The sequence below is a fragment of the Poecilia reticulata genome, chromosome 17 (genome assembly GCF_904066995.2).
Source record: "Poecilia reticulata chromosome 17, P_reticulata-male-v2, whole genome shotgun sequence".
In the NCBI taxonomy this organism is placed as follows: Eukaryota; Metazoa; Chordata; class Actinopteri; order Cyprinodontiformes; family Poeciliidae; genus Poecilia; species Poecilia reticulata.
Genome location: NC_088846.1, coordinates 11,706,208 through 11,719,225, shown reverse-complemented (window position 1 = coordinate 11,719,225; position 13,018 = coordinate 11,706,208). Strand labels below are relative to the sequence as shown.

At 39.2% G+C, this 13,018-nt stretch overlaps 1 protein-coding gene across 2 annotated transcripts; it reads left to right on the top strand.

The window, feature by feature from the left end:
* The first annotated feature begins 1,998 nt into the window (after positions 1-1,998).
* On the top strand, positions 1,999-12,851 carry pcyt1aa (phosphate cytidylyltransferase 1A, choline a). Of its 2 annotated transcripts, none has more exons than XM_017310234.2 (9): positions 1,999-2,340; positions 4,868-4,978; positions 5,331-5,430; positions 5,599-5,715; positions 7,494-7,645; positions 7,765-7,843; positions 8,188-8,330; positions 8,430-8,618; positions 10,707-12,851. In XM_017310234.2, exons 2-9 carry the CDS (start codon positions 4,868-4,870, stop codon positions 10,950-10,952), a joined length of 1,137 nt encoding a protein of 378 aa, XP_017165723.1. In that variant the 5' UTR covers positions 1,999-2,340; the 3' UTR covers positions 10,953-12,851. The 2 variants fall into 2 exon arrangements, with proteins under 2 accessions (XP_017165723.1, XP_008431910.1); XM_008433688.3 differs by having other exon boundaries at positions 2,000-2,340; positions 4,868-4,981.
* Positions 12,852-13,018: the final 167 nt, after the last annotated feature.

The following is a 13,018-nucleotide window of genomic DNA, read 5'->3' as shown; positions in this document are numbered from 1 at the left end:
CATGGTTGTGCCGACTCCATGTAGGAGTCAAAACAAACATAGAAATGAGTGTCCTGGTAAGATGAGACCAAAACTGAACTTTCTGGCCAATATACGCAACATATTGGGTGAAGATAAATAATTAGAACGAACATAGTGGTGGTAGTATCATGTCGTGGGGATGTGTTTTATCAACACACATAAAAAGGGGCAACAAGATGGATGTACGATTGCTAAAACTTTAACTGCCGGTGTTTGGATCTAGAGAAAAAACGCCATACAAACATGAAAGAGTGTAGCTTTATTTATTAATGTTTAAATCACCTCTGTGTTTGTCACTTCAGCTGCAGAGCAAATCCTATCTATCAGAGCAGCAGGTGAGGCTGCGATGAAAGAGACCCAAAGAGAGACAGAGTGTCTGAGGGTTTCTGCCAGGTGGCTAATGGTTAACATGGTCCTATAATTGCTCAGTTGACATGACAGAAATGGAAGGGTCTTCTCTTTAAATCATATACATTTATTTCAACTGCCTCATACAAGAAATCGACCAATATTGCTTAAACGTGCCCTCTGTAGCTCAATATTTTGTCATATTTAAATAGATAGCACAGGAGCACTGTTTTACTTCCTGTACAACACCTTTTGTTGCACAACACTGAAGGCATCAATCATCATAACATCCATCCCTGTGAACTGTAAATTATACCTTACCCTGTAGCTGTCTGCAGGACATACGTTTATTTAAAGTTTACTGGCTTCAAACAGGACTACAGGCACTAACTCTGTTCCTGCAGAGCCAACGCTGATTATCTTACACAGCAATCAGTCAGGAATACAGAACAGCCTCGAAATATTACGAGGCAGTAATACTTCTATTACTACCTCGTACTGTTATCTCAGAGAACTTACTACTGTGGCAAGAAGGCTCTGATATTCCTACAAGATGAACAGTTTCACTCACTCCACATGTCATTGATTATATTTTCTTGGCTGATTGGTGAACTATCTTCAAGTTCTACCTTGTACAGCCAATCTAGAGCTAGATTCTCTAATCCCCAACTTTTATATGCATCTCTGTTCAAACACACCTAAATCAGGCTACTGCACCTTTGGAATGCCATAGTCTTGAGGGTTTGTTTAATGACCTTTAGAAAGAGTCGGGAATTTAAAAAGTAAAAATTTAAGACTGTATGTTCTGTGGTTCTCCTGTAAGAAGTTATGGAGCTACGAAAATGACTTAAATTTGTACACAGGTAAATAGAATGTAATAAATTACAGTTTAACCTTGTAGGACATAGCACTTATTGTGAAATGAAGCAAAACATAGCAATAAACAACTGTAATGACTTTTTGGGAGTTTTTTATTGAGTTATTTGACTTGGCAATAGTCCTTATTTTTTCTGCTACACAAAACCACTCAAGCAACTATAACTGTAGTAACTATTGAATAATGTGGAATTGATATTGGAAAATCTTTTGTCAATATCGAAAAAGATTTGTTAGTGAAAACTTTTTTAAGTAAAAGTTTTAAAGTTTTATCAATATTGTATCTATCTGTTATTCATTCATTAATCCATGATTACGTTTTACCCAACTTTGACCTTTGAATTGTCCAGACTCAAAAAAACAAATACATTTCCCCTTATTTCTAACTACAGAGTCATATCCAGAAATATTAAATGAGTCAGAAAATTAGGAGTTGGTAGAAAATGGGTGAATAAGCAGCTAGAGCTGAAAGCTAGATTTCCCAAGACTCCTTTTCAAATTTTGCAAAAACATCTGCTTAAACACAGAAAAAAAAAGAATTTTTATTGCATGCTTTGAAAACCACATATTAATTTTCTTCCACTTTTGCTAACTGCTAACTTTGGAGTAGTCTGTCATAAGACTCCTATAAGATATATTGAAGTTTGAAGTAAGAATGCTAAGCAAGGCCTAGCATTTGCATGCCATAAAGCATTATGTCCACTAGACGGCGGCACAACAAAAACAGTTAACCGGAAACGCGTTGCTTAGTATTTCCTGTTAGGATGTCTTAGGTTTGTAGTTCTTGTGTTGGTGACCTGTCAGCGTTGTAGTACAGGCTGTCACTGCTAATACACTATCCATCTTATCGGCGATCGCTTAGTTGTCGCCACCGACGCAGCCGGAACCGGTTCTTTGGTCGCTCATGGAGTTTTATTCATGCTAATGATGCCAGATGAGCACCCAGCTAACGGTTTATGCTAACTAACTTAGCCACACAACTTGACAGCTAGCTTTCGACGGCGGCTAGCGGCGTTAGCTAAGACCACTGGCAGGACGAGGTGTTGGAATCCGCCCACCCTTTTAAATCAGGGTTCCGGGACAAAGGAGTGCACGGTGAGTTGGCAACAACTTGAGACAGTTGTTGAATCTTAAACCAATATCGCAGGTCGAGTGTTTGGTGTTTTAGATTAAATGAAGCTTTAATGTAAACAACCAACAGGTCAGGGTTTTAACGGCTGATCTACTCAACCAGTGCCACCAGAATAACCACTCCGTCAGCTGTTTTTGATCACTTTCAGACCGAGTTTACCTTTTTGCAGTCATATATTAATTTTTAAATCTGCAAAAATGTGCCAGTGATATTTCACTCCTATCGAGAAAATTGTTGGAAAATGCAGCTGAAGCCCTCAGACTGGAAAGGTGGCGATCAGCAATTCAGAAGAACCGATTAGAAATATTTCTGTATTAAACAGGCAAACATGTTTAATGTCTGATCTCCAGGGGAAAAAAGTTGTCCTGAAGCATTTTTTTTAGTCCTACAGTGTTTTCCACTTTCAGAGATATCAGTAAGCTCATTGTTAATCAACAACCATCTCAGTTTGGCTCAGTAAAGCCCATTACATGAGGCTAAAAGCCCCCAAAGCCCCCTGCCCTTGTTCGCTTCTTTTTGTGGTCAGATAAGACTTTGGCACCATCTCTTGTTCCTTTCTTATTATAGCAGTCAGGTTCAATGAGAATGACATCTGCTGTTCATGTAAATCTCCTGTCAGTGTGGGAGTCCTGCAGGACTTAATGCTGCAGCTGAAAGAAAAGGGAGTAGAGAAGGGGTTGGGGGGTGGAAACGCTTGTACAAGTTGCCCAGTGTGAGATCGGGTCACCATCACCACCTGGAACGTGTACTGTTACATTATTTACCGATAACACTTAGTCACACTCTCATAACTTGTGGATTTCAGCATAACATTGACGTCCAGCAAAAAAATAAATAAATAAATAAAAAAGTGATAGGTGTAAATAATGAAGTGTGGTTATTATGTAAATGCAAGATAAAGAAGTGGCGTATGAATGGTGACCACTCCCTTTAATCGACTTGTGGCTTCCGTTTTGGTGGGGTGATGGTATGTGAGGAATGGGGCAGAGTAGCAACCCATAACACAGGAACCCTTGCAATGTTATAAATGCACTGAGTTACTTGCTTTTGGTGTATTCTGACATATAGATTGGAGGAGTGTGCGAGTTGGGATCACAGACAAATTTAAAACTCTGCTCCAGAGGTCAGCAACTTCTATGATCCCAACCGGCATTTCTGCCCTCACCTACTTAAAATAGAAAATGCCCAGGCCTGCAGAACCTTCTCGAGTTTTGTAAATATATTCCATCTGAAAACGGTTTATGGCATTGTAAAATCAAAGTACCAGCAACAATTGTATTTTTATTTTTTGCTTTTGTAGAGTAGAGAAGCATAAAACTTTTACAAAGAGAGGAAAATTATAATTTCTCAAGCAGAAAGGCCGAATTCGGCTCCAGAAATCCCATGTGGCTTCTGGACGTTTTGCATACAGGCTGACAAAGTTGCTGACAAATCCAGGCTGTAATTTGAGTGCATTCAATCAGTGAGACGGGAAAATATCCTAGTAGTTTTATTAATAAACTCTTATAAGCGCTGCACCAATTAGTACCTCCAGCAACTCCTTCAAACTAAATGTGGGCGATTCATTTTTATTTAACCTATGCTTTACTTTGTTTTTTGAGACGATCGGAATTCATGGAAACTTTTAATTCAAGACTACCGACTTACTGTTTCCGTAATGTGTAATTATAGCATTATTACAGAGGCCTGTTTCTTTTTTTGAAACTGGCGTGTGTCATTTTGTCACCAAAACAGGATGGTAGAAGATGTGAGAAAAGCAAGACTTCCTGTGTGTGTTATTGGTTTGTTTTAAGTGTCAAAAGATAAACTGGGAGGTAAACTACAGATGTTGGAACTGTCTTTTTAATTAATAAAATACTATCAGTGTTTTTTTTTTAAAGCAAACCCACGTTAAAAAATGTCTAGAAGAACATTTAACAATCTGTAGCCTTAAATTCAACACTACTGAGAAAAATCAGTTTTCATTTTAAATCTAGTAAAAACTGGAAGTTATTTAGTGTTTTTGTTTTAATATGCATAAAAATGGCATCAGAAAATGAAAAGTATCTAATGCTTAAGTGCTTTGTCTATTAATGACCATCGCTTCTCAATCAGACATTTTAGAAAAAAAATTATCCTTTGCCCCCAACATAAAAACTACAAAATTATTAGCTCTGTTTTCATTTATTTTTTAAATATCACTTTGAGTTTTTTCTCGTTTTGTTTAATTTTGTATTTAGTCAAATAGAAGGCTAAAGAGCACGACTCACGACTCAGTTTTTCTCTAATGGGTCAAAGTTCACCAAGCACATGACAACCTCCGTAGCGTCACAGCTGTCCAGATTTGCAGTCAGTCCAGTCTTTTAAAATTATGCAACCGTGTCCCCGGCATTGCCCCCCTGACGCAGCATGAAGTTGAGGGCGTGTATCTGTGCGGCGCGTTTTAAAGGATGCGGTGCGCCCGAGTGTGTGAACTGTTTTAGTCGTACATGTCTTTGCCTGTGAGCCCAGATGGCGGCCCAGAGCTCCAACGAGCTGGTGATGTCCAGGAAAAGAAAAAGAGACGGCTCCAATGGGGAGATGGAAGAGGGGGAACGACTTGGGAAAATCCCCAGATGTACCGTGGTGAGTCAGCTCCGCCCTTCAGCTTTTTATGTTTTGAAATGTGCCTGACTTGTGTTTTCTGTTCGCCCAACGCGCTCTGCTGATTCCTTTATGTTCCAAGCGTTGCAAATAGCATTAGGCAGCAGAGTTTCAAAAGTGCTGCTGATCTCTGTTAAGAAGTGCTCAGTTCACACGCATGACCACTTATTGCCACATCCTTATGCTTTGTTAAAGAAGGGAAAAACATTACAAAACTAGAGCAAAAGCAACATTTTTCCTTCTTGAGGGTAATGCTAATCATTTTTGGGTTAAACTAAAGGATTGTATTACAATTTTTTTTTTTTTCCCCCCACACATTTGGATGGTTTAGGGACTGAAAAACCCTGCGCCTTTTGCTGATGAGCTCGAGCCAGCTGATAAAAAACCTTACAAGAGAGTCACCATGGAAGAGGCAAAGAAGGGAACACCGCGTGAGTTTCAGATCAACTCCCTGCTTTTTGAGTTCATTCGTACTGTTTCCGTCTCTGGTTTTTGTAAACTTGTGTTGAGCGTCTGCAGGTTTCCTCTCAGTCCTTATTGCCTTCACCTCCAATGGCTCGTTTGTTCATTCCTCTCTTGTCTTGTTTCTCTCCCTCCAGTCAGCAGACCCGTCCGAGTCTATGCAGATGGCATCTTTGATGTTTTCCACTCAGGTCACGCCAGAGCTCTGATGCAGGCGAAGCGCCTCTTTCCAAACTCGCATCTCATCGTCGGAGGTGAGTTGAGTGTAGAAGTCTGGATTTTGGGTAAACTTATCCGTGACGTGGCAAGGAAAGGTCAACACTTTGCACATATTGAGACTTTTTGCACTAAATGAAACTTAAATGACAGTCAGCTGTGCTTTAAACATAAAAATGCCTACTTCTGAGTGTGCTTACAGAATTTGAAAAATATGAAAAAAATAAATACAGGTAGGTGCATTGTAATCCATGTTTCAAGTGGATTAACGATTAAAACAGTATTCTTTGCAAACATACATTTTTATTTACCCTTAGAATAACATCCAGAAGCATCTGATTCGTTTGTACATTTTGGAGCACAGGTTTGCAATATCTGAGTAAATAATACAGTAATAACTTGGTAAGGGAAGGGGAACACCATCTAGATTTGGAAAATTTATGAATTGTTAAGAAAAGAAAACCCAACATCTTTTCGATATTTACATGAAGCGATAAGCTCGTGTGTTTTTTAGATTCACGGTAAAATAAAATTGGATTAAAACAAAAAAAAAAAGCTCTAGGTCAATCTTATATTGAGCAATTTCAGGTTTATTCTCTCATTCAGCATTACATGCACTTTGGAGAATTCAGATGGTTGTCCTGGTAACAAGCTTCTGAAAAATGTTAAATCCTCATATTTGATCTCTGAACAAAGAGATGGCGGATAAAAGTACCAATAGCTTTTTTTTTTAGAAAAATAAAATATCTGGACTAGTTTACTAAGGAAACTTGGCAAAGTTTACTTTTTGTCGTTCCCTCATTCAAACTAATGTAAGGTTTCGAGTGGGAGGAGCTGCAGTTTGTTTATCTTCTGAAAAAGGAGGTACTCTGTGATAAAAGCTTCAGAAGCACCGGTTTATATAATCGAGTGAAGAAATGTGATCACAAATCCAAATCGTTACCTTTTGGATATAGCAGCTTCCTCGACTGAAATAATGAAATATATTCCAATTCATGTATCTGCAATTTCTTTATAAAGCCTATAAAACACCATACATATTTCTCTGTGGTTGTGTAATATGACTTCCTGCTTGATTATTTACTTTTTTCCTATGAGGATTTTGGTGTCAAACATCCTGAAACGCAGCTTTTCTTTTCCTTGCATGTAGAAACGCTAACTTCCACAGCAGTTGTTTATTCATGCTTCTGAGAGTTCTGGGCTTATGATAGATGGATGTTTTCTGTCAAGAGTATTTGCAAAGCAAATAAAGAAGATTGTTTAGGTTTAGCTTTCCATATCCAGAGCTACACAACCCACATTGCTATCATCCTAAAAGCTGAAACTGCACAGCTAAGGAGAGATGGCAAATCAACAATATGAAGTCCTATAGAAATATTACTGAGAACAATTTAATGGCGAAAAATGTATTTCACTATGTCATTTCAATAGAGTACAAATATTTAGGCGGTGAAACTGTTCGGGATGAATCAACATTATGCCACCCGCTGATATAATTTGGCATTTGCACAAGATTTATTCTTAGTTGAATGTTTTAGAGGAAAACATTCATTTACAATTTAGGCATTTTGTAAACTAAACATTAATTTAGATAGTTAGTATAAAGATAAACAAAAGTTAAGTATAATTTATCATAACTATATCCACTAGGTGGCAGTAAAGTGAATCCATATGATCTTTGGTATATGTAGATTAGGCATCAACAGGCATTGGGGGTTTTACATACACCAGCTTGGTTGTGTGGGGAGTTTTTGCAACACTACTCCTAAAGGGGTTAACCCAGTGATTTAATGTAAACATTTCCTTGGCTTCACAGTCTGCAGTGATGAGCTCACCCACAAGTACAAGGGCTTCACTGTGATGAATGAGGATGAGCGTTACGACGCCATCAGACACTGCCGCTATGTGGACGAAGTGGTGCGAAACGCTCCCTGGACGTTAACACCAGAGTTCCTTGCAAAACATCGCGTGAGTGTTTAACACAAAGACGCATCCGAGTGAAACGACTGTCTGGATTCTTGTTCATGAGCAAACCATCAATCAGAATCTGCTCTGGTGAATGATGTGTGTCGTAATGCCCTATTCAGATTGATTTTGTGGCCCATGATGACATCCCGTACTCATCAGCAGGGAGTGATGACGTGTACAAGCACATTAAAGAAGCAGGTGAGTCATGAAGGCAAAGGAAATAGATGATTTAAGTTTTTTCTTTTTGTTTGACACAGTGGATGCTGGGCGTCATGTGTGTGTTTCCTCTGGGTTAAATGCTTTAAACCCCCTGGAATACACACAAGTTCTGAAAACCTCTGATTGTTGAAATGACAAATGTTCAATTTTGGTTAGAATGTGTTGCAAAAGCATTTATGCTAGTCTCTTGAAGTTTTTCAGTAAGAACCAGTCAAACCAAAATTGAACTTCCTGTCCCACAAACCTTACATGCTGAGGAGGAGTAACACTGAACTTCGCCTTAAACAATGTGGGAACATTCTTCTCATGGTTCATTTCTGCAGGCATGTTTGCTCCCACCCAGCGGACAGAGGGCATCTCCACCTCTGACATCATCACTCGCATCGTCCGCGATTACGACGTGTACGTCAGACGCAACCTGCAGCGAGGTTACACAGCCAAAGAACTCAACGTCAGCTTCATCAACGTACGATGTTTCTGCTTCATCACAGACGTGGCTTTGTCCTCTGCTGTCTCACCGTTTCCAAGAGGGTAAATAACCAAATAACTGCTGTTCTCACACCAGGAGAAGAAGTACCACCTGCAGGAGCGTGTCGATAAGGTAAAGAGGAAGGTGCGTGACGTGGAGGAGAAGAGCAAAGAGTTCGTCCAGAAGGTGGAGGAGAAGAGCATCGACCTCATCCAGAAGTGGGAGGAGAAGTCCAGGGAGTTCATTGGCAACTTCTTGCAGATGTTCGGCCCTGAGGGAGCTCTGGTGAGCACGCTGCTTTGTTTGTGGTTCCAAATCATTTTGTAATCAGCAAGGTTTGTTAAGAAAGCGTCGCGGTAACGGTGTGGGGATGCGTTGCTGAATACTCTGGCTTCAACGTGTGTTTTACGATGCCTCGTCGTCGTCGCTACAACAATTGATGGGGATTTGGTTGATGTCTGGTCTCCAAACTCTCAGCTGATCTTTTCCAAAAACAATTTAAGGTACAAATCTTTTATAAAGGTGAGAACTGAGGAACAAATTTAGAATCTAAGCAGGGCCGTCGTTTCTGACGAGGACTGAAATGGAATAAGTGAAAACGACCACAACTGCGACACAGTATGTGACAATCATGAAAATATCTCACCACACTCGAAATGAGACAAAACTAACTTTAAAAGTAACTTTTCAGCAAGATGTAGGAGCTTGTTTTAAGTCAATAATTTCGTGTTTGTTGCATTGACAGTCTATTTCAAAACAAACTTCCAATCAGACATGTGCTTTTTCATCAATATTAAGGAATTATTGATTTAAAACAAGCTCATACACCTTGCTGTAAATTACTTGTAAACTAGATTTAGTTTTATTTCAAGTATACTAAGATATTTGCAGTAGGTCAAAAATACTTGGGTAAAATTTTGTGTTTTTGCAGTGTAGAGAGCTCCTACTGTATCATAAACTTGTTAAATGTTGTAGAAAGCTAATCTCACCCCGGGGTCCCAAGTCAGATAAAATCCTCAAAGTACATGTTAACAAATGCTGTGCAAATGTTGTGCACACAGAAAGGAAAAGCTTCATAAGTTTGAATGTTATGATTTTAAGCTAAATCACTCATTTCAGCCACTTCTATTTAATCTTGGAAAACACTTATGCACACCGTAACTGTTTGCAAACAACATCGTTTGCTTGTTTTTTTTCTTAGTTTCTTATGAACATAATATTAAAATTAACCCCAGCTCTACCATATCCCAAAATGCAAAGTGTTTTCTTCTTCCTTTCCTTTTTGAATTTAGTTCTGTTTTGTTAGTTCTGCTCTGCTTTTCCCCAAGATGAGGAATGCATTTATATCTGAATATTTATGCAGGCAAGCAGATAGAATTTCATGTGAGAACTTGCTGCTGAGCTTCATGACGCAGCAGGGAGCAGGGAGTGGCGGCCAGCAGAGCGTCGTGTCGATGGATGATAGCAAACAGCCAGGGAGTTTCTGTGACGATAGAAACCTGTCTGGAGGTTTCCCTAAGATGAAACGGAGAAAACTAATGCAAGAAGCCGATGGGAACATATTTTTAGTTTTCCTCTGATTTCATCATAGGTCACCTACATCAGGCCACGGTGACGTATGTTGGAATTCAACAAATATTTTGCAGTGCTTTATACTTTTTTTTTTTTTTTTTTTTTTGGAGCTCCACGTTCAGTCAGTCAAACTTTATTCATAGAGCACTTTTTATGCTGCAAAGTGATAAAATCACTAGAAAACTGTAGGAATCAACGCAAAGGGTAATAATACTAATAATAAGACAAAGAATGAAATGAGAGGAGAAGAAAAATTGTAAGAGGAGTCAGTAACAAAGTTTACTTCATGACTGCCAGTGAAGAATAAAACCCTGCTGCAGAGCCGGCCCAAGGCATATATGAGTTATGAGTAATAAAATGTATACATATAAAAAAAACTAAAAAAAAACTAAATTTTAATGCATATTTCCATTTTATTTGTATAGTTGTTACACAAATAATAGGCTGATATCTTCCAGCTGTTGGGGAAGTATAAGATATTGTTAACTTGTTTTCTGTACATTTAGTGTTTACAAATAGTTAAAATAGTATAGCACACTTAAATATCACCCTGCATTTTAATATCCTTTTTTTTTTTCCTTTTAAGGTTAAAAATCATTAGCCATAACAACACTAGTATGATATATGTTAATTATAAGTGATGCTAACGACACCATAGACTAGCTTAGGAATGATGAAGCATCTGGTGTTGACATGTTGGTATGGGGTGGCCTCAAATGAAAATCTGCTTAGGGCCCCAAAAAAACGCTTGGGCCGGCCCTGGCCCGCTGACTGTACACTGAACTCCTCTGTGCCCTACAGAAGCACATGCTGAAGGAGGGCAAGGGCCGCATGCTGCAGGCCATCAGCCCGAGGCAGAGCCCCAATAGCAGCCCCACCCGAGACGAGCGCTCGCCCTCCCCCACCTTCCGCCTCCCCTTCTTCTCCAAGACCTCCCCTCCACCCTCGCCGCCCCATCCCAGCGGAGCGCGTGGATACCTCATCAGCGAGGACGACGACGAAGACGACGACGATGACGACGACGAGGAGGAGGAGGACGACAACTGAACAAGTCTGAAGACGTCGGCGCCGTCGGGCCTCAGTTAGCACTACCAGTAACGAGAGCTGTCAACGCTGGGTGGCCTTCGAGGAGCTCCTGGCTGCGGCTGTTTGTTTTCTTTTGTTTGATTTTTAAAAAAAAAAATCGTGTTCATTGATGATTTTTATTACTTTTTTTTTTTTTTTGTCTTTTAGCACTTCAGCGTCATGTTACCTTTGACAGCCAGGTTGTTAACAGCTCCTGTTATTTTTTTAACAGCCAATTCCCATCTTCTCTGTTTCTGTGTACTGGTCAGTAAATTACAACTAGACACCCCGAGTTCTTTGAAAGTTAGTTTATGAATCTGTTACTTTTTTTTTTTTTTCTGTTGGTAATTAGTCGCTCACTGTCACTTAGCAATATGTTCAGGTGTTAGCCTTGGTGCACTGCCTCCATCTGTGACTGTATTACTAGAGCTTGCGTCGTGGCTCCGGGGGACGTTCTGGTTACGGCTTTAGCAGTGGGTGGTGGGGTTGGGGGGCTCGCTGTGTTTTTTTTTTGTTTTGTTTTGTTTTGTTTTGTTTGTTTCTTGGGTCACTTGTTGCAGCAGAAGGTTTAATATGGATTCACAATCATGACACGGTTTTAATTATCTGCTTATTCGCTGCAGATTTTACCCTCGTGCTAACGTTAAAATAAGGCACCTGAAACCAATTAACATCCGATTACATCAGATCTCAGCTGAATCCGAGTATAACATGTCAACCAAGCAGCAGCATTTTTTTTTTCCTGAGTTTTAGCCTGTATGTGTTGGAGCTTGGTGTGTCCATGTATATGCATGGCATTGTTTGTACGTCAGCATGTTTAACGTGTCAATTAACGGCATCTGTCTTGTTACCAGACGCTGGGTTCAGCTTACTAGTTCCCGCATATAGTAAATAAATTAGCTTTGAAATTTTTACTATCTGCTGACGAGAATCGGTCTTTGAAAGACTAGTTTAAAATTAGACGCCTTTAAGCGGCGTGGATGAATGGATGACACATTTAAATCTTGGTGTGGAAATGTTTATTTTTGTAGCGTTTCATCCCAGTTTTTTTTTATTTTTTTAATCTCTCTTTGTTTCCCCACCCTTATTCTTCCCTGAGCAGAGAATCAATATAAGCAAGGTGCAATTTACATATTGTTTTGTGTCCTGTAAGATTGTCCTACAGATCTGGAGCTGTAAGAAAGTGATTTTAACTTTGATACGTTGTGACAGGACAAAGTATTAGGTTTTTAAATTTCAGAATATACACATTTGTAAAAACCATTAAATGGTGTACTGCAAGTTTAGTCATTGGCAAATGGGAAGACTGGCATGAGAAACTAAATAAATAAATGTAAAACAGGACTTCCTCTGGTGCAGATTGGATGGTTTCATCACTTTGAGTGAGCTGCCCTCCTTCCCCAAATGATTATTTTTCTTAAACAGTTTCCTCTCCATGTGACTGTTGGAGGGGGGGAAACATGCGAGTTAAGCATTTTAAATTTGTAATTCTCCATCTCCAGTGAAAAAGCATGTCGTCTCTGAATAAAAGTGATCTTTTTAGTGATGAAACGTTGACGGATTAGCATCTGTTGGCGTGAACCACCTCTGAAACCTCTGCTAGTCCGTGCAGACATGGTTTTCATGTCTACAGTAAAAAAAAAAATCAGTATAGTCTGGAAAGAGAAAAAGCAAATTCTGTCTGGATTCTGGTGCTAAACAACCTAGTCTTGATTTTTCCTTTTAAAATCAGTAACTTCAGTTTGAGCATGAACACGTAAAGGCAAGCCGATAATAGCTGCAGTTTTAATCATGGTTTGTGTTACGTTTTGAGGTTTATGTTTGTCCTGCATCCTGGATGTACAGGAAGAGAAAAGATGTATTAAATCTTGTCCAAAAACATTTTGACTGTGTTGGTTTTAAGGACTCCACACTTAATAGTTCATGCTTGTGTAATCTGTAGGATGAAACAATTTTATAATTATGGCATCCCATCTCAAACTAGAATATAATTGAAAAGTTTGGGTGAATAAGTAAAAAAAATTTTTTTAAATGATGGCTCATAGTAA

Coding starts and splice junctions, on each gene's coding strand:
- pcyt1aa (XM_008433688.3), top strand. CDS start 4,868: ATGGCGGCCCAGAGCTCCAACGAGCTGGTGATGTCCAGGAAAAGAAAA. Junction 7,844..8,187: donor CAAGCACATTAAAGAAGCAG/GTGAGTCATGAA, acceptor TCATTTCTGCAG/GCATGTTTGCTCCCACCCAG. Junction 8,619..10,706: donor TCGGCCCTGAGGGAGCTCTG/GTGAGCACGCTG, acceptor TGTGCCCTACAG/AAGCACATGCTGAAGGAGGG.